At 40.2% G+C, this 26,442-nt stretch overlaps 1 protein-coding gene across 8 annotated transcripts in view; it reads right to left on the bottom strand.

Annotated features, from left to right (window-relative positions):
- The window catches only part of lpgat1 (lysophosphatidylglycerol acyltransferase 1), a 116,376-nt gene that overhangs the window by 55,838 nt on the left and 34,096 nt on the right, over positions 1-26,442 (bottom strand). For all 8 annotated transcript variants that reach the window (XM_048536251.2, XM_048536254.2, XM_048536255.2 and 5 more), the window contains exons 4-6: positions 23,232-23,350; positions 14,396-14,491; positions 1,642-1,909 (exon numbers count right to left, since the gene is read on the bottom strand). In XM_048536251.2, the coding sequence (XP_048392208.1) occupies positions 1,642-1,909; positions 14,396-14,491; positions 23,232-23,350 (483 nt within the window). The remainder of the gene's footprint in view (positions 1-1,641; positions 1,910-14,395; positions 14,492-23,231; positions 23,351-26,442) is intronic.

Below are 26,442 nucleotides of genomic sequence, written 5' to 3'. Positions count from 1 at the left end.
GAAGGTATAACTCCAATAGTGTATATAAGCACTGGTCCAATATGATAGCTACTAAGGAGATCTGTATTGCTGTACAAGGCAAATGGAGTGCTTGTACTCTGAAATCCCACATGGTGTGTCATTGCAGCATGCCTAAAACAAAAAGGTACTACCAAAAAAAATCATAGTATACTAAATTGTGCCAACATAATGCTGCACAGCAGCTGGTGTTTTAAAGCTAATGGAAGCACACAACATGACTCTGCCAAGGAAAAAACACTTTTTCAGTACCAATTACAGGTAAGTGTATTAGGCCTCAAGGCATCTTGCAAACTGTGGCCACTTGAATAGTGCTGGCTCACAATGTGTAATATCTGTTTAGTGATTCTCACTGTGATTTAGCGTTTACTGGGAATGGACTTTTCTTTTATCATACACTTTGCACATTAGAACATTGACTTGTAAGCCTGGCAGGCCTGCACAATCTTTATCAAGTGGCTATCCTTAAGCAGGTGCTTGTTCTTTGAATATTTCGAAGACTGAAGTAGATAGATACTTGATCTGAAGGAGGTGAAAGGTTATCAGAGACAGGCAGAAATGAGAGGAATGAGATCAGTCATTACCTTATTGAATGATGAAGTAGGTTTTGGGGTTGAAGAGCTCACACATGTACCTAATTCATATGTTTGTACGTATATACTGCTGCTAATTCAGCAGAACAAGAATCCTTCATGGAAAACAGACTCAACAGACTGGAACTTCCATCCACTTTCAAAATACGAACGAAGCATCTTTCACAGAACTCAATTAACTGGCCCCAAGAAACCAGGCAAAGAATGGATATAGCCTTACCAGTATCACAAGAACAAATAAACAGATGTTAAAAATGAGTGAATTTCAAAAATTATTTTTACAACTGGATGAAATGAAAATTACACTTCACCCATTCGCCTGAACTGAACCTTGAGTCCTAGAAATGCATCACCTAATTTTTATAACTGATTGGTTTTCTTCTGTGGCAGGCAGTAGGAAAAATAGATGGCTCATGTATTCATTCCATAACAAAAATTCAATTATAACTTGAAATGCCAAATAGTCAGCTTTCTTTTGCGATGTCTGCCTTAGGTTTGTACTTATGCTAACGAGACTGAAAACATTGCTCTATACCTCAGTCAATCACTTTTGCTGATCTACACCCTGCTCCATTGTTCCTGTCACTATGCATACCTCAGTTTGTAGGCAATATTGTTCAGTCCAGGATCACAATGGAATGGAAGGATTGAAGTCTGAATCCTCAAACTTTTTGGTAGTGTCGTTTAGATGCGATACCTCTGAACTTTAGTTGACAAAATTTTAATACTGTATTATAAATCAATCCCATTTCCTCTTAACCTGTGCAGGGAACTTGCACGTATTTAACCCACTCAAGATATTCCCACGTGGGTTACATAATTCATACTTCCAAAATTTGAAAAGAATCTTTGGTGCTCAGAGGACAAACAACAGTCTTTGCAAGATATCGAGAAATGAAACAAGAAATTATCAGCTTCACCAACAAGATAAGCTCTACTTTGAAACTTCCACAAATAATGCCGTTGAACCCAGCCACCAGGCAAACAGCACGTTTGCAGTGGCCACTGGCATCATCAGACTGTAACCTACCTGCTCCATTAGCATCACCAACAGCTCCATTTTCATGCTGTGTACAAAGAGTTTGCAGGATAACTTCGGTGGCTCCCTGCCGTGGTAGAGTTACATGTTTTAGAAACGGTAAGTTGTTTTTTTTTGCAAATAATTGGCTGGTTTCTCGTCTCTTTCTCAGGAAACCTCCTTCAGGAAACAAGACAATCCACTTCCGGTCTCGACTCCTGTAGTGTTTTTCTAAATGTTTTCGGAGAAGAATCAGCTGCTGGTCACGATGAGCTTTACCCTGAAAATTTACGTACACAAAGTAATTGTTTACACTTGAATGAGTTGATTGACACTGCAATTTGGCTCTGCTGCATAAAGATGACTTTTATCCTCGAGAAAAATTCAAATTTCTTAACAGCAGCAAAACGACCACAATGTAAAAATATTAGCAAGTCCATTAACCTTCCACAAAAAACAATCCTAAAATTTCCATACCATTGAAATTAAATCCAGGATTTTATATTGACTAAATAATCCAGAGAACCATCCTGTTGATCACCGCTATCTGGATACTCTTGATACAATTAATATTCTCAAAATACCCATCCCTCGTTTGAACTAATGCCTTCCTTTACTCTTAATTATAACAAAGACAAAGTTCAAACTTGTTTAACACCATTGCATTTATATTTCAGTGACAATATCCATTTATTAGTTGCATCCATTCAGGTCTCTAAAATCTTGGTTTCTTGAATTTTTGCTCAAAGGCTGGTGCTTTGAAAGGATGGAGCAAGCTTTTTGGTTCTTCTGCAGACCACCTCCGTGGTTCTAAAGTAATTCTCCTCTACCTCGATCAAAACAAACAACAGTTTCCTCCCACAGTCCAAGGATGTGCAGGTTAGGTGGATTGGCCATGCTAAATTGCCCATGGTGTTCAGGGAGGTGTAGATTAGGTGGATTATAGGGAGATGGGTCTGGGTGGGATGCTCTGAGATTCAGTGTGGACTTGTTGGGCTGAAGGACCTGTTTCTACACTATAGGGATTCTATGATAAGATTGTTATTGTTTAAAGTAAGAGCTTCTGGTGAAGGGGGAATCTTAAATTGTATAGCTAGAATTGGCCAATTATCTGAGGGTAACCATAATTGCGTCATTTTTCTAGTTGGCAAGACTTGACAGATGGTTTGCCACAGGGATCACTGCTGGGGTCTTAACATTTTACAATTTATACAAATGGCCTGGATGAAGCAATTGAAAGCACAGTTGCAAAATTTGGTAATCTCAAAGATAGGTAGAAAAATAAGGAAGACGACATAAGTAGGCTATGAAAGACATAGGCAGATTAAGTGAGTAGCCAAAGATCTGGCAAATAGACTATAATATGCAAAAAATTAAAATTGTTCATTTTAACAGGAAACATTTTCAAAAAACATATTGTCTGAACAGTCAGAGATTGCAGAACTCAGATGCAGAAGGGTCTAGATGTCAGTGCGCAAAAATTTAGTACTCAGGTACAACAGGTAATTAGGAAATGTGATAGAACATTATTTGTTGTGAATGTAATTGAACACAAGAAAGAAGACTAAACAAAATAAAAACTTCAGATGCTGGAAATTCAAAACAAAAACAGAGATTTCTGGAGAATCTCATGGGATCTGGCAGCATCTGTGAAGAGAATGCAGAGTCAACATTTTTGGCCTAGTGACCCTTCTTCGGGCTGGACACATAACAATGACTCTGCTTTCTCTCCACAGATGTTGCTAGACCTGCAGACTTGTATCAAAAATAAAAACAAAAACAAAAACAAAATGCTGGAGGAAAAGTAGGAAGGTTATTTTTCAGTTATACAGGGCATAAGTGAAGCCCCAATTGGAGTAATGTATATATTATGGATCTCCTTATCTAAGAAAGAATCTAAATACTTTTAAAGTAGTTTAGGTGAGATTTACAAGACTCATACCTGGAATGGGCAGGTTATCCTATGACAGAATAGGCTTGTTTGGAAGAGGAAGCAGTGAACTGATTAAAAACATACAAGACTCAGGAGGTAAAAATTGTATCAGTGATAATGGGAACTGCAGATGCTGGAGAATCCAAGACAATAAAATGTAAGGCTGGATGAACACAGCAGGCCCAGCAGCATCTCAGGAGCACAAAAGCTGACGTTTCTCTGATGAAGGGTCTAGGCCCGAAACGTCAGCTTTTGTGCTCCTGAGATGCTGCTGAGCCTGCTGTGTTCATCCAGCCTCACATTTTATTGTCCAAGACTCAGGAGGTATTGACATATTAGCAGAAAGGATGATTCTTCCTATGGGAAGATCTAGAACTATGGATCACTGTTTCAAAAGAAAGAGTGACCCATTTACGACAGAAAGAAGAATAAATTATTTTCTTAAAAGGTCACAAATCTTTGATCTCAATTCCTCAACAAGTGGTGAAAACAGAGTCTTGGAACATTTTTAAGGCAGAGCTAGATAGATAAGCAACAGGACGCAAGGCTGTTGGGCTGGACAAGAATGTGCAGTCATCAAATCAGCCTTGGTCTTATTGAATGGTGCAGCAGACTCAAGGGGACGAGTGGCCTACTCCTGCTATGAATGTATACATTCATGTCTGTACATATTGGTCTGATCACATTTTATTCGTATGGCTACACATTCAGTGCACCGTTACTTAGAACATAGAAAAGTACAGCACAGTACAGGCCCTTCAGCCCACGATGTTGTGCCGTGGAATATTCCTAATCCAAAAATAAAATAACCTAACCTACATTCCCCTCAATTCACTGCTATCCATGTGCATGTCCAGCAGTCGCTTACATGTCAATAATGACTCCGCTTCCACGACTACCACTGGTAAACTATTCCAAGCGCTCACAACTCTCTGGGTGAAGAAACTCCCTCTGACATCTCCTCTATACCTTCCTCCGAACACCTTAAAACTATGACCCCTCGTGGCAGTCAATCCTGCCCTGGGGAAAAGTCTCTGGCTATCAACTCTATCCATGCCTCTCATTACCTTGTACACCTCGATCAGGTCACCTCTCTTCCTTCTTCTCTCCAGAGAGAAAAGTCTGAGCTCAGTCAACCTCTCCTTGTAAGACAAGCCCTCCAGTACAGGCAGCATCCTGGTAAACCTCCTTTGCACCCTCTCCAAAGCCTCCACATCTTTCCTATAATAGGGCGACCAGAACTGGACACAATATTCCAAGTTTGGTCTCACCAGGGTTTTGTAGAGTTGCAGCATAACCTCGCGGCTCTTAAACGCGATCCCCCTGTTAAATGAAAGCCAAAACACCATATGCTTTCTTAACAACCTTATCCACCTGGGTGGCAACTTTGAGGGAGTTATGCACATGAACACCAAGATCCCACTGTTCCTCCACACTGCTGAGAATCCTGCCTTTAATCCTATATGCAGCATTTAAGTTCAACCTTCCAAAATGCATCACTTCGCATTTATCCAGGTTGAACTCCATCTGCAGAGCTGGGCTGAGAAATGGCATTCTGTCAATGTCTCACTGAAGCCTGCAGTAGCCCTCGATACTATCAACGGCACCTCCAACCTTTGTGTCATCAGCAAACATACTAACCCACCCCTCAACCTCTTCATCCAAGTCATTTATAAAAACTACAAAGAGCAGAGGCCCAGGAACAGAGCCCTGCGGGACACCACTCAGCACTGACCTCCAGGCAGAATACTTACCACCTACAAATCGCTCTCTGCCTCGTCAGCCAACCAATTCTGAATCCAACTTACTTTTTACTGTCTGAGAAAACTGGAGAGAGTATGGTTATAATGAAATAATTATGACTTTGCCAAGGCAAAAAAAAATGCAACATCTGGTTGACACAGGTCCACTTTTACCTAAAAAAATGTTGTGACCTGTACAATGATCCTAACTACATAACTGCCAGCTCCTATCCACCTGAGCCATTATGCAAGTTGTCCGTAACTTGGTCGTTTGTGATCATATTTTCAAAATCACATTGTAGTACAATAACCTCTTAACACCAGGATGAAGAGAATGTTGTAGAATATCAGATATTCCATAGTTAAGAGGAATCTGTTTTTAAAATTTAGAAAAGGGCAATTAAAAGTATATATTTTTAAACTCATTCATAGGACCTGGGTGTCGCTGGCTGGCCAGCATTTATTGCCTAACTGCCCTTGAAGAGATGCAGTGATCAAATATTAAGGGGTTTCATTATATGTTAGTATGTGTTACACCTGTAACAAACTCAACTTCTTCTCCCTTTCATGAAACTTTTACAACCTTAAACACCTAACAAAAGGGTAGTGTCCGTTCTTAATTATTACGTATTTACACAAGTAATTCAGACTTCCTTACAATCTTGATAACATGCATCTGTACCCTTGATATAGACTGACTTAACAGTAAAACTGTTCAGTGGCAAGCTCCACTGGAACAGCTGCATTGTTTCCTTGAGGACTCAAATTTCTTAAATACTGTTATAAAAATGAAGTGTATAAAATTACATTTTTGGAATTAGAACTTCAAACCTAGGTTAAATAAAGGCCGAACTTGTGACTTGATTTGATTGTTAGAGATCAAAGAGAGGCTTGTTTGTTTTATAGAGTGGTTCAAGATATCTATGCTTGGAGACAATGATGGCAATCTCTGGGGATGCAATGACTAGGCTCAGTTTCCCAAAGAGCCATAAAGTGTCAAAGAGTTAAAAACAGTACTACAATAAATAGAGAGTTTATGGTACAAAGATTCATAAGAAAGAAAGGACTACTTGATTTGGTAAGCTTCCAAAGTTGGAAGCAAAGTGGAGACAGCCTCAAGTTAGAGAACTGCTTCCTGAAGCTTTCGAGAGTCCAATGATTTGTCCTGGCAGAACCAGTGAAAATAAGAATCATGTGAGCAGGTTTTATCACTGATGATGAATTAAAGGAAGTCCGAAATCAGAGAAAGTTGGTGGTGTTGATTAAAATGATGAAAATCTAAACGTAGGGGAGGTACAGAAAGACCTAAAGGTCTTGGTACATAGATTTAAAAAAAGTAATTACAAAAGACTGGAACACAAGGGAATAGGAAACAATTTTATCTACATAAATTCCCAATTAGTCCACACCTGGAGTTCCGGGCAAGATGGCTTATAAAGGATAGTGTGACTTGAAGGGAGTGTAGCATAGATTTACTAGAATGATACTTGGACGCCAAACGTTTAATTGCAAAAATAAGTGATTATACAAACTGAAATGTGAAGCTTACTGAACAATTTGAACAAGGTTTTCCAGATATTAACAGGAATGGATGCCATATCATTATCTACCCCTTTCTACTTGTAAGGAGACTCCCACCAAAGGACAAAGTATAAATAATTAGAGACCAAACTTGCAGGACTGAAGTAGGAAATATTTCTAGATGCAAGAGTGTGGTAAAGGTTTAGAACATTTTCACAATGGCAGTTGACACAGGGTGAACTGTTAATTTTAAATCTTCGATTGTTAGGTTTTTATTAATGAAAAAGTACTAATGGACATGCAACAAAGATGAGAATATACGAGCTAGGTCCTGGATTTGTTGAATTTTTCTGACCAGGTTTGAAAAGCTAGATGATCTAAACCTTTTTCCATTTCCAAAGAGTCACTTTAAACTCTAAATATTAACTTGGTTTGTATTTCCACAGATATTGCTAGGCCTGCTGGGTTTCTCCAGCAATTGGTTTTTATTTCAGATTTCCAACATCCACTTTACTATTATTTGAATGGTTAGTTCACTGTCACTTCTCTTCCAGGTATGCCCACCTCAAAGAAGTTCTGCTGTGTTCTCAGGCGTTATTTCTGTTTTGATCTTTTAGCTTGTTCACCTTCATTGCTTTTGATCACCCCACTCGTGTTCAATGAAGTGTTTACCAAAAACCTGGATCTCCAGCTACATCATCTTCCTTAGTGAGTCTCCAGCTCCGCCTTACCCCTCACAGATTCCAACTGAAGTGCCATCCTTCATATTTCAAATGCACCAAGGATTACAGATATGTGTTGCATTCAACAATGCTAACTCAGCTGTTCCCATTACATCCGGACATCCATATTCAGTGCAATATGCTATGACATTCATACTCTTGACCCATTGGCAGCAATTAGGGATGGGCATTAAATGCTGGTCTAGCCAGCAACACCCACATCCAATAAATGGACAGAAATATAGCATGATTTTGAACTCTTCCTCCATTCCATTAACTTCTCTGCCTGCTTCTTTGGACAGGAGTCCTCTTCTACCACACAGACTGTTTCACCACTTTCCAATAATCCCCGCCATCTGGAGACCTCCCTCTCTCCTTTCACCAGCAGTTCAACACTCCAAGAACATCCACAAAAGGACTGCCAAAAGGATCCATCATTTCAGCCTGTTCCTGCCACACTAAACTTATTTCTTCTTATCCTGACCTCGGTCTTTCCCCAATACATTGGTGATGTCACTGGTACTGCTTCCTGCTCATGTCCTGAATTGGAAAAGCTAATCAATTTGAATTTTAATTTTTCTTTCACCTTCACTTAATCCACCTCTGACTCTTCTCTTTCCTTCCTTAACTTCGCTTTTTCCACTTCTGGAGATGGCCTGTCAACCAATATCTACTGACTCTCAGTCATTCTGACTACAGAGTTTTGAAGAAGTCACATTGGTCTTGAAACACCAGTTGTTTTGCTCTCCACAGATGCTGCCAGCGTGAAGTTTCTCCAGTACTTCTGTATTTTATTTTAGACTTTCAACATCCAAAGTATTCTGTTTTTATATGCCTTTTTTTTGTGTTCTTTGTAGATTACAGAAATAAAATCAAGCTGTCACCTTTTGTGCAATTTGTTCAGCAAGCATTCTATTTGAGTTGTCTACTTAGATGATACTGGAATTAGAAAACCATTGCCCCCTTATATTTACATCACCTTCATCATGAATCTAGTCTCATGTTTTAAGTGTATCACATGAGAAAACTTAAAATAATTAGAACACCAAACCCAGTCTTTTTCTGGCCAACACTAGAAAGTATGGTTAGTACTGTGCTCCACCTTCTCAGATGGGAGATCCCTAATATGGTAGAGATTCAACTTCATTGTCATTACTCTTTATAAATAGAAAATTAAATCCGTCTCTCCACTGGAATCTGCAAACTGCATTGAGTGAGTAGGCAGCACTAATATGGAATCACAGAACTGTGAGAAAGGGGACTTTCGGCCCATTGTGTCTGCTTTGCACCCAGACTGAATGTCATTATTTAGCACAATTCTCCCATCCATTCCCCATAATCCGAAATGTTATCTCTATTTAAATAATCATTTGGTCCTCTGTTGAACTACTGAAGTGAACTCAAGAGCCAACATCACATTTACTTGTTTCTGGGATGGCGAGTGAAATAACTCTAGAGGCAGGTATTCTGTCACCGGAGTCTCCCTTTATTTACAAGTGGACAGCCCTTGACGCTGATCCAGCTTGGTCAGAGCCAGGTCTCAGACTACTGACGCTCCTGTTATCTGTCAGCCAGGGTTCCCTAATTGGACCAGACTAACTGCTCCAATGAAGGAACACAAATTCAATGCGTCCACCTGACTGATCTCATTACAAATCACAGTAGCAAGACTGTTCTCAGAAGAGAGATTGGGCAACCTGGGCCTGTAGTCTCCAGTTTTGAAGAATGAGAGAGTTGCTACAAAATACTTAGTGGGATAGATAGGGCAGATGCAGCCAAGATGTTTCCTTTGGTTGAGAAGTCTGAAACCACAACAGCACAATTTAAAAATAAGGGGCATGCGACTTAGGACCGAGTCGAGAATTTGTTTTACTCAAAAAGGGATGAAAATTATTGAAATTCCCACCACAAAGAGCCACTAAAGTTCAGTCTTTGAGAATGTTTGAGGTAGAGATTGCTAAATTTCTGAACATGAATGACAAAGGGTTATGGGGATAGTGTAGGTAAAAGACATTGAGTGTTCCATTAGCTATGTATTAAATGCCTAAGCAAGCTCAATGGGCTGAATGGGATACTCCTAATAATTGTGGAAATTACTTTAATTATGACCTTTTTATAAGAACATTTCTTTGCATCTACTCTGTCCAGACCACGCATGATTTCAAAATTTCAATCAAACTTCCTTTTAGCATTCTCCTCTTCAAGGAAAACAGTCACGACTTCACCAATAAAGTCTCATAACTGAAATTTCTTATCCTTGGAACTATTCTTATAAACCTCTTCTCACTTACTCCAACGTGTTCAAATCTTTCCTGAAGTGTGGTGCCCAATTCTGCACACACTACTCCAGATGAGGTATGGCTAATGACTTATATAGGCTAGTATAATCTCACTGCACTTGTACTCTACACTGCTACTAATAAAGCCAAGGACAGTGCACACTTTATTAATCACTTTCTCCACCTGCCTATATGACTTATGCACGCTTATATACAAATTAGGACCCTTGAGTCTGCTCTGCCATTCAATAAGATCATGTCTGATCCATTTACATTCCAGATTCAATATTTCCACCTACCCCTTTTGCTTCCATTGTCGAACAAAAATCAATCTACCTCTGCCTGAAGCATATTTAATATGAGATCACCTCCATAGGCTCTGAAGCAGACTATTCCAAAATTGTACAACCCTCATAAAAGAAATTCTCATCGTTGTCCTAAAAGGGTAAACACTGATTTTGAAACCGTGCCCTCTATGCACTTCAATCAAGTTTAGTTTATTTACTTGTGGGATATGGGCGTGGGTGGCTGGCCAGCATTCATTGATTGTACTTGTTTACCCTACAGAAAGTTGTGGTGTGGAGCTGGAGGAATACAGCAGGCCAGTCAGCATCAGAGCAGCAGGAAAGTTGACGTCTTGGAATGGGACCTTTCTTCAGAAATGGATCCCAACCCAAGACGTCAACTTTCCTGCTCCTCTGATGCTGCCTGGCCTGCTGTGTTCCTCCAGCACCACACTGTTGTCTCTGACTCCAGCATCTGCTATCCTGAGACTATCCTGAGAAGGTTGTTGTGAGCTGCATTCTTGAATTACTGCCGTCCATGTGCTGTAACTTGGCCCACAACGTTGTTCGGGAACTCCAGGACTTTGACCTGGTGGCTGAGAAGGAATGGCAATATAGACCATAAGACATAGGAGTGGAAGTAAGGCCATTCGGCCCATCCAGTCCACTCCGCCATTTAAATCATGGCTGATGGGCATTTCAACTCCACTTCCCTGCACTCTCCCTGTAGCCCTTGATTCCTTGTGAGATCAAGAATTTGTCGATCTCTGCCTTGAAGGCAACTAACGTCCTGGCCTCCACTGCGCTCCGTGGCAATGAATTCCAAAAGCCCACCACTCTCTGTCTGAAGAAATGTTGTCTCATTTCCGTTTTAAATTTACCCCCTCTAATTTTAAGGCTGTGCCCACGGGTCCTAGTCTCCCTGCCTAACAGAAACAACTTCCCAGCGTCCACCCCTTCTAAGCCATACAGTATCTTATAAGTTTCTATTAGAGTTCCCCTCAACCTTCTAAACTCTGATGATCCCAGGATCCTTAGCTGTTCATCATACGTTAAACCTACCATTCCAGGAACAATCAGTGTGAATCTCCGCCGGACACGCTCCAGCACCAGTATATCCTTCCTGAGGTGTGGGGCCCAAAACTGGACACGGTATTCTAAATGGGGCATAACTAGAGCATTATGAAGTCTCAGAAGCACATCGCTGCTTTTATATTCCAACCCTCGAGATAAACGACAACATTACATTCGCTTTCTTAATCACGGACTCTACCTGCAAGTTAACCTTTAGAAAATCCTGGACCAACACTCCCAGATCCCTCTGTACTTCTGCTTTACGAATTTTCTCACCATTTAGAAAATAGTCCATGCCTGTATTCTTTTTGCCAAAGTGCAAAACCTCACATTTGCTCACATTGAATTTCATCAGCCATTTCCTGGACCACTCTCCTAAACTATCTAAATCTTTCTGCAGCTTCCCCACCTCCTCGGTACTACCTGTCTGTCCACCTATCTTCGTATCATTAGCAAACGTCGCCGGAATGCCACCAGTCCCTTCATCCAGATCATTAATATATAAAAAGGTGAACACCTGCGGCCCCAACACTGAACCCTGCGGACACCACTCGTCACCGGTTGCCATTCCGAAAAAGAGCCTGTTATCCCAACTCTCTGCCTTCTGTCAGACAGCCAGTCCTCAATCCAAGCCAATAGCTCACCTTGAACACCATGGGCCCTCACCTTGCTCAGCAGCCTCCCGTGAGGCACCGTATCAAAGGCCTTTTGGAAGTCTAGATAGATGATATCTACTGGGTTTCCCTGATCTAACATACTCATTACCTCTCCAAAGAATTCTAACAGGTTTGTCAGGCATGACCTCCCCTTACTAAATCCATGCTGACTTGTTGTAATCTGACCCTGCACTTCCAGGAATTTAGAAATCTCATCCTTGACAATGGATTCTAGAATTTTACCAACCACCAAGGTTAGGCTAATCCACCTATAATTTTCCATCTTTTGCCTTGATCCTTTCTTAAACAAGGGGGTTACAACAGCAATTTCCAAACATCTGGGACTTTCCCTGACTCCAGTGACTTTTGAAAGATCACAACCAAAGCCTCTGCTACTTCCTCAGCCACCTCCCTCAGAACTCAATACACTTCCAAGTTAGGATGTCGAGTGGCTTGAAGGGAAATTTGCAGCTGGTGGGATGTCACCCCTGTCTTCTCAAACTCCGGTGAAAACAAGCCCAGTCTGTTCAATCTTTCTTTCTAAACTGAACTGATCTTTCCAATCTTCAAACTAGTAAACCTCCTCTGAGCCATCTCCAACATATTTACATTCTTTCCTAAATAAGGAGACCAAATCTGCATAGAGTATTCAAAATGCTGTCTCACTAATAAAATAGTTACTTTTATGTTCAACTCCTCCATTAGTCTTTTTTAATACTTGCTGTGCATGCACGCTTCAATCTCTCTGCACTTTGGAATTCTGCAGTCATTTGGTACTTTTTTACTGTTGCTGAACTAGTTTATATTTTTCCACATCATACTCCATCTATCAGATTTTTGCCTACTCATTTAACCTATCTCTAACCAAGTTTACAAACTCATTATGTCATCTTCACTACATTCTTTTCTACTATCCTTATGTCATTTCCCCAAATTTAGTTTCCATGCATTTGCTCCTTTTATCAAAATCTTCTGTATAAATTTTCAAAAGTCATAGCCCCAGCACCAAATTTTAGAGGACTCCATTTGTTATATCCTGCCAACCAGAAAAAGACCCATTTATGCCAATATTCTATCTGTCCTACTATGTTAGCATGGATACTATGAAACCCTACTTTACAGAATAAACTGTACTGTGACACCGTGAATTCGCAGAAGGCATCTTACAAATGCAGTATTCTTGATCCACAGTTGATGTTACTCCTTCAAAGGACCCCAATAAATTGGTTAAACACAATTTCCCTTTAACAAAATATGTGACTTGTCAGAATGAGCTCACGATTCTTTTTAAATGTGTGGAGCCTGAGCTTCCTTCAATGATAGCATCCTAAACAGTCGATTCTAAAATCTTCCCAGGATGGAAGTCAAGCTAACTAGCCTACAATTTCCCGTTATCTTCCTCACATCCTCTGCAATAGACCAAGGTTATCATCAATACATTACTATTTACTGGAGACAACACAGGATGAAAATGTTATAAATATGTTGATAACTGTCATTCTATCAAATAAATTAATTTAATTTAGTGTAGGAAATGAAAAGTCTTGAAGTGGTTTTGGCTTGTGCTTCAGTAAATCCTGTTCAAGGCGATGCAAGTTCCACTTTGCAACAGTAATAAATCAGTAATTCGACCACCAATAAAGGTGATTTTAAAAATGCAAAAAAAAGTGTTCCCAGCTACAAATAGGAAAGCAAGTTCCCTAGGAATCCCACCACTCTGGAAAGGAACTATTATTTTAAAATCTAGCTAATGCCCAAATATTGTTTTTAAATAGTAACATGACTTGCATGTTAAGTTCACACATCTGTTCTAGTCACAAGAACAAAAGAACAAGCTTCAATTTTTTGTTAAAAATTAACTAGCTACAGGCCGCAAACTCAAATCAAGGCTCCAGGTATGGTTTACAATGAATTAAGTAAACAAATAGGCTGAAGGTAAGATTCCATGTTAGCACAAAAATACAATATTATAATGAAACACAAAATCGATAATGTACAAGTAGGAATATAAGAATCTAAGAGAGACTGCTGTAAATAGGTCAGGCAACAGAACAAGACACAGGCAGATAAGTCGGTGTGGACATCTTTTTCAAATCTGCAGTTCTAAAAACAAATTAAGTGGCTTGGATGGCTGCACTTCAATTTCACTGGAGAACAATCACAATCACAACACAATGCAGACCTCAATGCCAACATTAACTGACACAAATGCATCAATTCATGGAGGACTTGTGTGTGAAATGGGAAACTCACTATGACGCAATGAAAAACACAAAGGTACTGATCAAATCATGCAAAAGAAATGCTCACATTGCATCAGAAAAGGTTTTATGTTCAACAGAAGAATGCTTATCCTTATTATTTGGCGCACAGTGCATTTACAAACATGGTAACAATATGCCCTAGCTTATTTCTTCTTCGCCTGACAGACAAACTCCAGCATCGTCTGGAAACTGTACAAGAATTATACTTCATAGTAAACAGTAATGCCTTCTATTGTTTATGTGGTTATTCCTATAAATATACGGTGCTAATTAGCAAAACATTTCCCTCACCTGTCGAATGAAGAAATCCCCATGGATAAGAGAGACAACACCAAAGTTTGTAAACTTGAAGATGTATTCCATTAGCCACATCATTTGGCGAACTACCTGTTGGACAAGCAAAAAGAAAATTCTATTGGCATAAACTACCAACATGAGAAAAAAGTCAATTGATTGAGAGCTACTGAAAATTCAACAAACAAGTATTGTTTGTAACAAAAGCTTTGAAGGTAGTCCCAGGGGGCTACTTTGGAAGGGTAAGCTCATTACCTAATCATAAGCATGAAAGCAACTTGCATTCCTTGAAAAATAGTTAACTCTTTGCTCACCTCAAAGCCATTTATAGTCACGTCAATTAATTCCAAATACAGTAACAAATCGAATTATAATCTGAATGTAAAGTCTTTGCTTCATTATTCTTTTGTCTGCACATGAACACTGGCCTTTTATTCAATTACATCAGTTGATACCCTTTGTTTTCTGTTCTTATTGTTCATAAAATACTTTAGTTTTATCTTCAGATTTTTTTGTAGTGCCCACTCTTTGTAAATGTTGTCAGTCTATTTAACAGATAAAACTGGCAAGCTGACAACAGGAGAATCCTGCTCAAAGAAGGATGGCTTAATAAACATTAACATTTTAAAAGTACAGTGTAGCTAAAACTCAGAGTTCTGCTAATCGGCAAAAGATTCAGTCTTGAATTTTTGCAGTAAATTCTTTAGCAGCCTAGTTCCTCTAAAATCTCAACTGCACTCATGTTAACTCCTTTGAAAATAACTTTGTGTTAACAGGTTGTCACAATGTACAATTTTTTAAAACAATACAAATTTTTTTTAATGTATCATTTTAACCGAACAAGCACTGAGTGGGATATTTACACTCTTTTTTTTAAAAAAAGGGCTGCTAAACTTTGTTCCTTGGAACTTGAATTGCAGAAGGTGATGTTATATTTCAGTCTGAGTCACAAGGTTTAAGTTAGAGTTAGGGTCTGAAACCGTTGAGTGCAGACTTCAGGCAATTGTCTAGAGAAACTGCTTCTCAAGTATCAATGTGAAGATGTAACAACTCAGTAGTACTGCTGGACATTATATATACACAAATGTCACTAAATATGTATTCAAGACTCATGAAGCACTTGCTCAGCAAAAAAACAGATCAGTGATGCTTAATTTAGGTTTTACCAGGGCCATTCCGTTTCTGAGCACATTACAGCATTGGTTCAAACAAAGATGAAAATAGCCGAACCCCAGGAGTGAGGGGAGAGCGATTGCCTCTCTGCAAAGTCAGCATGTGACAAATCATGGCATCAAGGAGCCCTGGCAAAACTAGAGTTGACATATATCAGGGGAAAACTCTCCACCAGTTGATGTCATTGTTAGCATGAAGGAAAATGGTTATGTTTGATAGAGGCTAATCATCTCAGTCCCTGGACACCACCAGTAGGAATTCCTCAGGGTAATGTTTGAGGCCTAAACAATTTCAGCTGATTCAATGAACTTTCTTTCATCACACGATCAGAGTGGAAATATTTGCTGATGATTGCACATGTTCAGCAGAATTCACAATTCTCCAGGTAACAAAATAATCTGTATCCACATGCGGGCAAGTCTTGTCAACACCTAGCCTTGGGTAATAACTGGCAAGTAACATTCATAGTCACACATGCACCATACAATGATCATCTCAAACAAGAAGGAATCAGATCATTTTTCAAGACATTCAACGGCATGGGCATTGCCGAATACCCCACCAGCGAAATGCTGGGGATTACTACTGACCAGAAACTGAATTGGACCAGAATATAAAATACTTAGGCCACAAGAGCTGGTCAGAGGTGGGAACTCCGAGCTAAATAGCTCGCCTCATGTTTTTCCCCCCAGTGTTGGTTTACTATCTTCTAGTAAACACTAGTCAGGAGTGTGATGAAATGTTGTCCACTCGCTTGAATGGAAGCAGCTCCAAAACATTACTGGGATTACATATAATGGACTGCGATAGAAAACAGAATAATTTGAATTGGTTGGATTCATTCCAGATTAAATAGAGTTTTAACACGGAGTTCAGTCGTCAGTTTACGTGGGCTGTAGGCAACAGGCTGATTACAGAAAACCAGATACCTTTAGATAAGCAGTCAAGCAAAGCTTTTTGGAAGATATAAAATGAGGTTTATTGCCTATAATTACTAGAAAACCTGATTCAAAGAAACTATGGGGCACTGCACTGATGGTTGCCTAGCAATCCTTTTTGGCCATTGTATTCAGTTTTTTAAAAAAATGAGAACGTCAAAAAGGAAGAGAAATCCTTCACGGTTTGCGGTGAAGACAGGCCGTTCTCTCTCTCTCAAAATCTTCTCTTAAAGTATTTGAGGACCTGACAGATTCCACTGCTCAGTTTCTTGACTACCTTGTAAGTCCTCAAACGGTGAATTACGATCACTTTCCAAGAGCTTGAAACAAGCCTGAATCCATCGAAAGAGAAACTTTGTATGATCTTCCATCAATTTACAACTTTCAGCAATTTGATTTGGTCAACAAGAAAACAGTGGACCTTGAGAATTTATCAAACTTTCACAGATCCATTAGCCTCCAAAATATTTTCTCATTTGCCTTTTTTAAAATATCAGCACTTCAGTTATTTTGAAAATGAATGAATATTTAGTGACATTCATATATATAATGTCCAGCAGTACTACTGAGTTGTTACATCTTCACATTGATACTTGAGAAGCAGTTTCTCTAGACAATTGCCTGAAGTCTGCACTCAACGGTTTCAGACCCTAACTTAAACCTTGTGACTCAGACTGAAGAGATTATGGTTCCGATTCTGGATTACTGTTGGCTGGTAATTAAGGTCAGAGTCATAGAGAAATACAGCACAGAAACATACCCTTCGGTCCAACTCATCAATGCCGACCGGATATCCAATATAAATCTAGTCCCATTTGCCAGCATTTGGCCCATATCCTCCTAACCCCTCCAATTTATATATCCATCCACATGGCTTTTAAATGTTGTAATCATACCAGGTTCCATCACTTCTGCTGGTAGCTCATTCCATACACACTCCACCACCTTTGTGAAAAAGTTGCCCATTAGGTCCCTTTCATATCTTTCTCCTCTCATAATAAACCTATGCCCTCTAGTTTTGGACTCCCCCACCCCAGGAAGAAGATCTTGTCTATTTACCGTATCCATTCTTCTCATGATTCTATAAACCTCTACAAGATCACCCCTCAGCTCCGACGCTCCAGGGAAAATAACCCCGGCAGCATGATGGTTCACTGGTTAGCACTATTGCCTCACAATGCCAGGGACCTGGGTTCAATTCCACCCTCTGTGTGGAGTTTACACATTCTCCCTGTGTCTGCGTGGGTTTCCCTTGGGTACTCCAGTTTCCTCCCAAAGTCCAAAGATGTGCTAGTTAGGTGGATTGGCCATGCTAAATTGCTCATAGCATTCAGGGATATGTATCTTAGGTGGATTATAGGAGGATGGATCTGGGTGGGATGGTCCAAGGGTTGGTGTGGGCTTGGGTTTGTTGGGCCAAAGGGCCTGTTTTCATACTGTAGGGATTCTAGGATGTTAAACCTCTCCCTATAGCTCAAACCCTCAACATCCTCATAAATCTTTTCTGAACTTCTTCAAGTTTCACAACATCATTCCTACAGCAGGAAGACCAGAATTGGACGCAGTATTCCAAAAATGACCTATCCAATGTCCTGTACTGACACAACATAACCTCCCAAATCTTGTACTCAATGCACTGACCAATAAAGGTAAGCATACCAAACACCGTCTTCACCATTCTATCTACCTGCAACTCCATTTTCATGGAACTATGAAACCGCACTCCAAGATTTCACTGAGAGATAGTAGGAACTGCAGATGCTGGAGAATCTGAGATAACAAGGTATAGAGCTTGATGAACACAGCAGGCCAAGCAGCATCAAAGGAGCAGGAAAGCTGACGTTTCGGGCCTAGACCCTTCTTCAGAAATGGGGTGGAAATGTTGTAAGATGACGCGGTGGATCCGGAAGTTGGTGGGGTGGTACGTAAGGTCCAAGGGGATTCCGTTTTGGTTTGTATTGTGGGGAGGGAGTGTGAGGGATGAGTTGTGGGAAATGCAGGAGACACGGTCAAGGGTGTTCTCGACCACTGAGTGGCGGGGGGGGAGGAGGAGGAGGAGGAGGAGGAGGAGGAGGAGGAGGAGGAGGAGGAGGAGTTGTGGGTCCTTGAAAAACGAGGACATCCGAGATGTACGGGAGTGGAATGCCTCATCCTGGGAGCAGATGCGATGGAGGCAAAGGAATTGGGAATAGGGGATGGCATTTTTTCAGCAAGGTGGGTAGGAGAAGGTGTATTCTAGGTAGCTGTGGGAGTTGGTGGGCTTGAAATGGATATCGGTTTCTAGGAGATGGGAGATAGAGAGGTCCAGGAAGGAGACAGGGGTATTAGAGGTGGTCCAGGTGAACTTAAGTTTAGGGTGGAAGGTGCTGGTGAAGCGGATGAACTGTCCGAGCTCCTTGTGGGAGCATGAGGTGACACCGATACAGTCAGTGTGACGGAGGAAGAGGTGAAGTTTAGGGACAGTGTAGCAAGAGGGATTGTTGCACGTAACATCAAAGAGGCAAGCATAGCTTGGGCCCATGTGGGTACCCATGGCCACCCCTTTCGTCTGTAGCGAGTGAGAGGAATTAAGAGTTGTTGTTCAGGGTGAGGACGAGTTCAGCTATGCAGATGAGGGTGTTCGTAGAGGGAGGTTGGTCAGGCCTGCTGGACAAGAACAAGTGGAGGGCCTATAGGCCATCTGTATGAGGAATCCAGGTGTATAGGGACTGGACATCCATGGTAAAGATGAGGTGTTGGGGACCGGGGAATTGGAAGTCCTGGAGGAGGTGGGGGGCGTGGGTGATGTCACAGACATAGTTGGGGAGTTCCTGCACCAAGGGGGAGAAAATGGAGCCCAGATACGTGGAGATAAGTTAGGTGGGGCAGGAGCAGGTGGAGACAATGGGTCGACCAGGGCAGTCAGGTTTGTGGATTTTGGGAAGGAGATAGAAGCCAGCGGTGTGGGGTTGGGGAACGATGGAGGTTGGAGGCTGTGGGTGGGAGGTCACCTGAAGGTGATGAGGTTGTGGATGGTTTGGGAGATGATGGTCTGGCATTCGGGGGTGGGGTCATGATCAAGAGGGCGGCAGGAGGAGGTGCCATTTTTGAAGAAGGGTCTAGGCCCAAATCGACAGCTTTCCTGCTCCTATGATGCTGCTGGGCTGCTGTGTTCATTCAGCTCTACACCTTGTTATCTCCAAGATTTCTTTGGTCAGCAACACTCTTCAGAACCTTACCATTAAGTGTATATGTCCTGCTCTAATTTTCGTTTCCAAAATGGAGAGCCTCACATTTATTTAAATTCAACGCCATCTGCCACTCTTCGGCCCATTGGCTCATCTGATCACGATCCTGTTGTCATCTGAGGTAACCTTCTTCGCTGTCCAGTGTGCCTTCAGTTTTAGTGTCATCTGCAAACTTACTAACCATACCTCTTGTGTTCACATCAAATCATTTATATAAATGATGAAAAGCAGTGGACCCAGCACCGATCTGTGTGGCATACCACTGGTCACAGGCCTCCAGTCTGAAAAGCAAACCTCCACCACCACTCTTTGTCTTTTACATTTGAGCCAATGTAGGCGTGTCCAAATAGCTCATTCTCCCTATATTACATGTGATCTAACCAAACAACCAGTCTACCATGAGGAACCTCGAATACCTTACTGAAGGCCATATAGTTCACATCCACTTCTCTGCCCTCATCAATCCTCTTTGTTACTGTTTCAAAAAGCTTGTTCAAGTTAGATTTGTTTTGCCTTTTCTTTAGAAATAAATTTTGTTTTACAGTAAATGAATTATCTCGGAGCTCATTAAAGAAACCCAGTGAAATAAATTTTTTATTCTTAATAAAAAGGAAACAATTGGCCATCTTGATGACTGAATCAATTTCAACTTGCAGCACTAGGGAGCCTCCGAAATGTCCACATTCTTCCTCAACCGAGGGTTCTCCAGCTCCATTATTGACAGGTCCCTCAATCGGGTCTGACAGTTCTGAGGAAGGGTCATTGCACCCGAAACATTAACTGTTTTCTCCTCCACAGATGCTGCCAGACCTACTGAGCTTTTCCAGCAACTTTGTTTTTGTTCCTAGCAGCACTGTAGGGTTTTATTAACAGCACATTCCTCCTGTCCAGTCATAATGCATGAAAAACTAAACATCTTCCCTTAAAATTCAATGGCTTCATCATTGCTAAATTCACCCCAATCACTACCACAGGGGTTATGATTGACTAGAAACTGAATTAGATGAGCCATAAAAATAGTGTGGTTATATCTGCAGGTCAGAGGCTTGGAATTCTGAAGTAAATAATCCACCTCCTGACTTCCCATATCTTGTCAACCATCTACAAAGCACAAATCAGGAATGTGATGGGGTTCTCTCCACTTACCCAAATGGCCGAAGTTTCAATAGCACGCAAGAAGCTCGAGACTATCTAGGATGAGCAGCCTGCTCGATTAATATCCCATCCACCAGATCCAACATTCACTCCCTTCACCATTAATGCACAATGGTAGCAGTGCATACCACCTACAAAATAAACTGCATTAACTCACCAAGGAGCCTTCAACAACACATTCCAAACCCACAACCTCTACCACCTAGAAGGACAAGTGCAGCAGATACATGAGCACATCACCTTGTGCAAGCTCCCTTACAAGCCATGTACCATCTGAACTGGAAATATAATCAGCATTCTATCACCACCACGGGATGCAATCATGAATTTGTCTTCCTAAAACAATAGGTATGCCACTCTCCATGCAGCGCAACAGTTCAAGATAGCAGTTTACCACCATTTAATCAAGAAAAACTAAGGATAAATGATGGTTTATGCCAGCAATCCCCACATCCCACGAACAAACATTATTTTTAAAAAAAATTAAATCACTATGAGATTAGTTGGACTTTGTCACATTTGCTGCAGGCAAACTGTTTGCTACATTTTCTTCATTAGAATGATGACAGTATTTCAAAAATACTTCCTACATCAGCCTGTAACCTGTTCCTGAAGGCATGAAAAGCAATACATAAATGCAGCCATTTTTTTCTTTATTTGTAAAGGACAAGTTTTTTTTCTTTAAGATTATGTTCATTCTACAAGAAATTCTAATTATTTTCTTAATCCATGGAAATAACACGAAATCCAAGTGGGAGGAACTAACTAATTTTAGTTAATATATCCAGTCAATGATCCCAAGTAGCAACCTCAACCATTTACTGGAAATGAGAAACCCTCAGGACAACCAAATGTGTCTGTCACAGTAAAGAACTTTAAGATCTCTTATTATAGCTTGCTGCAATATCTATATAGAGTAAAAAGCAAAGTATGTTTTACAGCAATAAAGTGCAATTTAAGCGTTTTGTTATCAACATTGTTTTTTTTAGAAAAAAGATCTGAACACAAGGTCCATCAATTAATATTGCATTAACTCAATAATTAATAGAATCTTACATTGTTCAGGAAAGGTGATGAATATCAATGCATTCACTTACAAATGCTGATAACATTTGCTGAAAATAATATGTTCAGACAATAATTTGATGAAAACCGGTCACAGATTGGAATTTGAACATCAGCATGGCACATTATAAACTAAGACTGCAATTAGGTCAGTTGCAATGTATTTGTCAGCTCAGTAGCCATGAAAAATACTTTCATCTTCAAATTTTTGTCTAAGGGCTATGAGGGCAAGTTTCTTACATCGTCATTCTATCATGCATTTATATGGCAGTGAAGCAACTAAATAGTTCAGTGAAGAGACAAGCTCATATGCTTTTCTTCATGACCCACTGATGCACATAATACCCCGACTGACGAGTCACTAAATTAGTAAATTCATCTAGCTGGTTGCTAAGTTACCAGAGATCCTGTATGTACATCACCAAATTACAATATATAAAAAATACTCCAAATCTTGACATAAACTGACAAAGCAGCCTTTTAAAGTAGTAAACTTAATACAAAATTACAATAAATTGTACTAACATAGTCTCCTTAAATGTAGAAAAAAGAGCCAAGGAAAACAAATTTAAAAAGGAATGGATGCAGGGACACATTAGAAGAATTAATACAGATTACTAAAATTAAGACCAAAACAATGGATTAAGTAGACACTGTATTCACAGACTTGATTACCCTTTGGTCTCATATTCAATATTTTTTCGCAGACCTTAGGTGCATTACTCTTATCAGACTCTGTTTTAGAAAGCACAAATTATTAACAGATGCACAAAAATTCACATCAAAGGTGGAAAACTGGCAGGCTGGGAGGGAAGTGGAGTTGAAATGCTCATCAGCCATGATTTAAATGGCAGAGTGGATTCGATGGGCCAAATGGCCTTACTGCCACTCCTATGTCTTATGGTCTTGACTAAGTAATTTACCTGTGGAGACTGATATAAACTACTTTACCATTTCACCTTTGCTCTTCAGAATGACCCAGCAACACTACGATATGGAGTAAACATGAAATGCAAGGAGGATGCATGCTTTAATTATTATTTGCCATGCAATGCAGTGCATAGGACAACAAAAGTTGTATTTTTAAACAGTATACCTCTTCAAATAACATATACAGTACTGGAAGTGGCATAATTCGGGTAAGCAGCGAATTCATTTTGGCTGGACACATTAAATATGTGAACTAGAATCAATAAACAATACTCAAAAGATATCCACTGTGTCTACTTTGGACTTGTATGCAAAGACAAACAGTTAGAAAATTGCAGACCCTACCGTTCCTTTGTCTTGAAGGCACATCATGAGGGTGCAGACATCACCTGTTGCCTGATGATTCACTAAGACCATGGCTTCATCTTCAGTAATTGCTTTTACATCATCTCCCCATTCAACCACTAGAAAAGAAAAAGCATTTGTAGCAAGATTCCACCATCCAGTATAAATACAACTTCCTATCACACCCATAGAAACAACACAAAATTGTCAGAGGAGTTATATGATACATGCTACCTCCCAAGGGACTACACAAGAGCCCTAGCAAAAAATAAACTTTATATCAAGCTGCAGATCGGTTACCCATAAGTTTGAACAAATGCATTTGGACTTTAAGGATCTTTGTAAAAGGAGACAGGAAACGATTTGGAAAGGAATTCAGGAGTTCAAGGCCAAGGCAGCTTGCCGACTCAGCAGAACAAATAAAACTGTGATACATAAGGCTGAAAGTAGATGAACATGTAGCTTGAAGGATTGGAAATCTAGAAAAGTGATAGAAAGGGGCAAGGCTGTGGGAGCATTTTAAAACAAAAAAGAGTTGCTATTGTTAAAACAGGAAGCTGCTGATGCAGAAGCTAACATATAGTAAAGATGGTGAACAGCAGTTAGGGAGTTAGTACTAGCGTCAGAGCTCTGGTTGACATCAGGTTTACAGAGGGCAGAACATGGGAGTCTGGCAAGGGCATACAGGAAAAGTCCAGTTCAGAGGTGGCAAAGGCATAGATGAAAGTTTCAACAACAATGAGTTGAAATTGGGGTGGGGTTATGTAACATGACAGTGGAAAGCATGTTTTTAAAGATTAAGAGAGGGATGCGTAGTGAAAGGTCATCTTGGGGCCATTATGGCATCAAAGTTGTAAGCAGCTTCAGTCAATTGCAAGGTAGAGGATCATAGTTGGTGGCTCAGTACGGAGTTAGTGATGTGATGAAAACAATGGCTTTAGTCTTCCCAGTATTTAGCTCAAGGCAACTCGTGCTGTACGAAATATCAGAAAAGCAATTTAACTCAAAGACAGAGGGGGATCAAGGGAAGTTTTACTGAGATATGCCAAATGCTGTCAGGCTTGGACTGCTAAGTACTAAGCGTCAGGTAATGATCATCTCTAGTAAGAGAGAATCTAACCATTAATCTAACAGTTGCCACTGGAAATTCAATTGCCCTTTCCATTGCTGAAATTCCCACCAACTTCCTTCTGGGGGTTACATTGACCAGAAACTGAACTAGGCGAGCCATGTAAATACCATAGCTGCAGGAGAAGATCAAGCACTGTGAATTCTGTTGCATGCGACTCACTTCTTGTCTCCTTAATGCTTGTACCTTATATGCAAACACAGATCAGTAATGTGATGGAACAGTCTTAATTTTCTTGGAAGAGGGCAGCTCCAATAACATTGGAAGTCTGACATTGTGCAATATTGCACAATCTTCAACATCCATTCCCTTCATCACTGAAACAGTGACAGCAGTGCCCACAATCTACAAGATGCAATGGAATAGCTCACCATGGTTCATTTGACTGCACGGTCCAAACCTGCAACTTTTGGCACCGAGAAGGACATGGGTAGCAAGATGCATGGGAACACCACAGTCCGCAAGTTCCCCTCCAAGCCACATACCATCCTGATTTGGAACGGTATCACTGCTCCTTCAATGGCACATGGTCAAAATCCCTGGAATTCCATTCCTAACAAACACTGTGGATGTCCCTATACCCGAAGGACTGTAGCACTTCAAGACAGCAGTGCATTATGACCAATTCCAAGTAGAGATGAGCAATAACTGCTGGGCTAGCCAATGATGCTCACATTCTATGAACGAATGAAGTGTAGAAACAAACTTATGTTGCTGAAGGGAGCAATGTAGATGCAGTAGAAACATTATTATCACCAGCAGTTCATAAAACAAAATGAAACTTGTAACAGCAACATAAAATGTAACAAAATTTTCATGGTAGAGAAGGGATGCATAACTAAATCTAGAAGTGCAACATGCCACCATGATTTTATGTGCTAACTTCAATTAAGTGTCAGCTGGAAGCCAGTCAGCAACAACCTTGTGTCTGAATCAGAAGATTGTGCGTTCAAGTCTCACTCCTTGACTAAAGCATAAGAAAAATGGAGGCTGGCATTCTCGTGCACTACTGAGAGAGGGGTGCATTTTGGGGGGTCAAATCTTTTAGCTGAAATGCTAAACCCAAGGGTGCTTTAGCTCTCTCAGCTGGACATGAGAGATCAAAGGGCACTATTTAGTAGAACAGCAGCAGTTATCCCCAGGGTCCTAATCAGTATTTATCACTCAATCAACATAAAAAACATGATTATCAAATTATTATTACTGATTGTGGGAGGTTGCTGCACTTCCTATGACAGTGACTACATTTCATAAATGTTTCATTGCTGCATAGTGATATGAGGAAGGCTATATATTAATGCCAATCTCACATCATTCTTCCTTATCCCAATCCACCATATTAAAGTGCTTTTCACACAAAAAGTTAGTCATTTTTCTGAGCTGACATCTCATTCAAAAGGTGGCATCTTTATCAATGCAAAACTCCTTCAGTATTGTACTAAGGTGTTAATCCAAGTTGTGCGCTCAGGTCTCTGCAATAGGATTTGAAGCTAACGTGTCTCAGCCAAAAATGTTACCACTGAGCCAAGGCTGATAAAATTAGGCAAGTTAGTTGCAGATATTCGAAAACTGCTTGTCCTGTCCTTCACTAAATCAAATCAACTGGAGACAGGTGTGAAAAGAGATGATAATAAAGCTAATTCTATTTCAATATGATTAATAGGTTGGTCACAATGTTAACCATTATAATTCTACTTAGTCACTCGAGGACTATTTTTTTTGTGGGGGTGGCATTACCAGGAAAACAAAGAAACATGCCAGATGTTTATAATGTTTAACGTAACATTCTGGACAAAAATGATTTCACATCAAACATTAGCAAAGAGTCAACATCCAAATTCAAATGAAACATATTATGTACATTAAGAAATTGCACATATTATTATCATAGAACATAGAACAGTACATGTATAAATTGTACTGCTAAATTAATAATGTGGAATTTGATCCTATTGCCACAAGAGGGTAATAGTTGCTCCTCCATTGCTCCGGGTTGCATCTAAGCCATACCAGCTGAAGCATGAGCACAGGATACACAACGTGCAGTGATATAATTTAGAAGAGGAATGATTTAAATGAAGA

This window comes from Stegostoma tigrinum, chromosome 9, assembly GCF_030684315.1.
Source record: "Stegostoma tigrinum isolate sSteTig4 chromosome 9, sSteTig4.hap1, whole genome shotgun sequence".
In the NCBI taxonomy this organism is placed as follows: Eukaryota; Metazoa; Chordata; class Chondrichthyes; order Orectolobiformes; family Stegostomatidae; genus Stegostoma; species Stegostoma tigrinum.
Note: the sequence above shows the minus strand (reverse complement) of the source record. Positions and strands in the feature narration are given on the sequence as shown.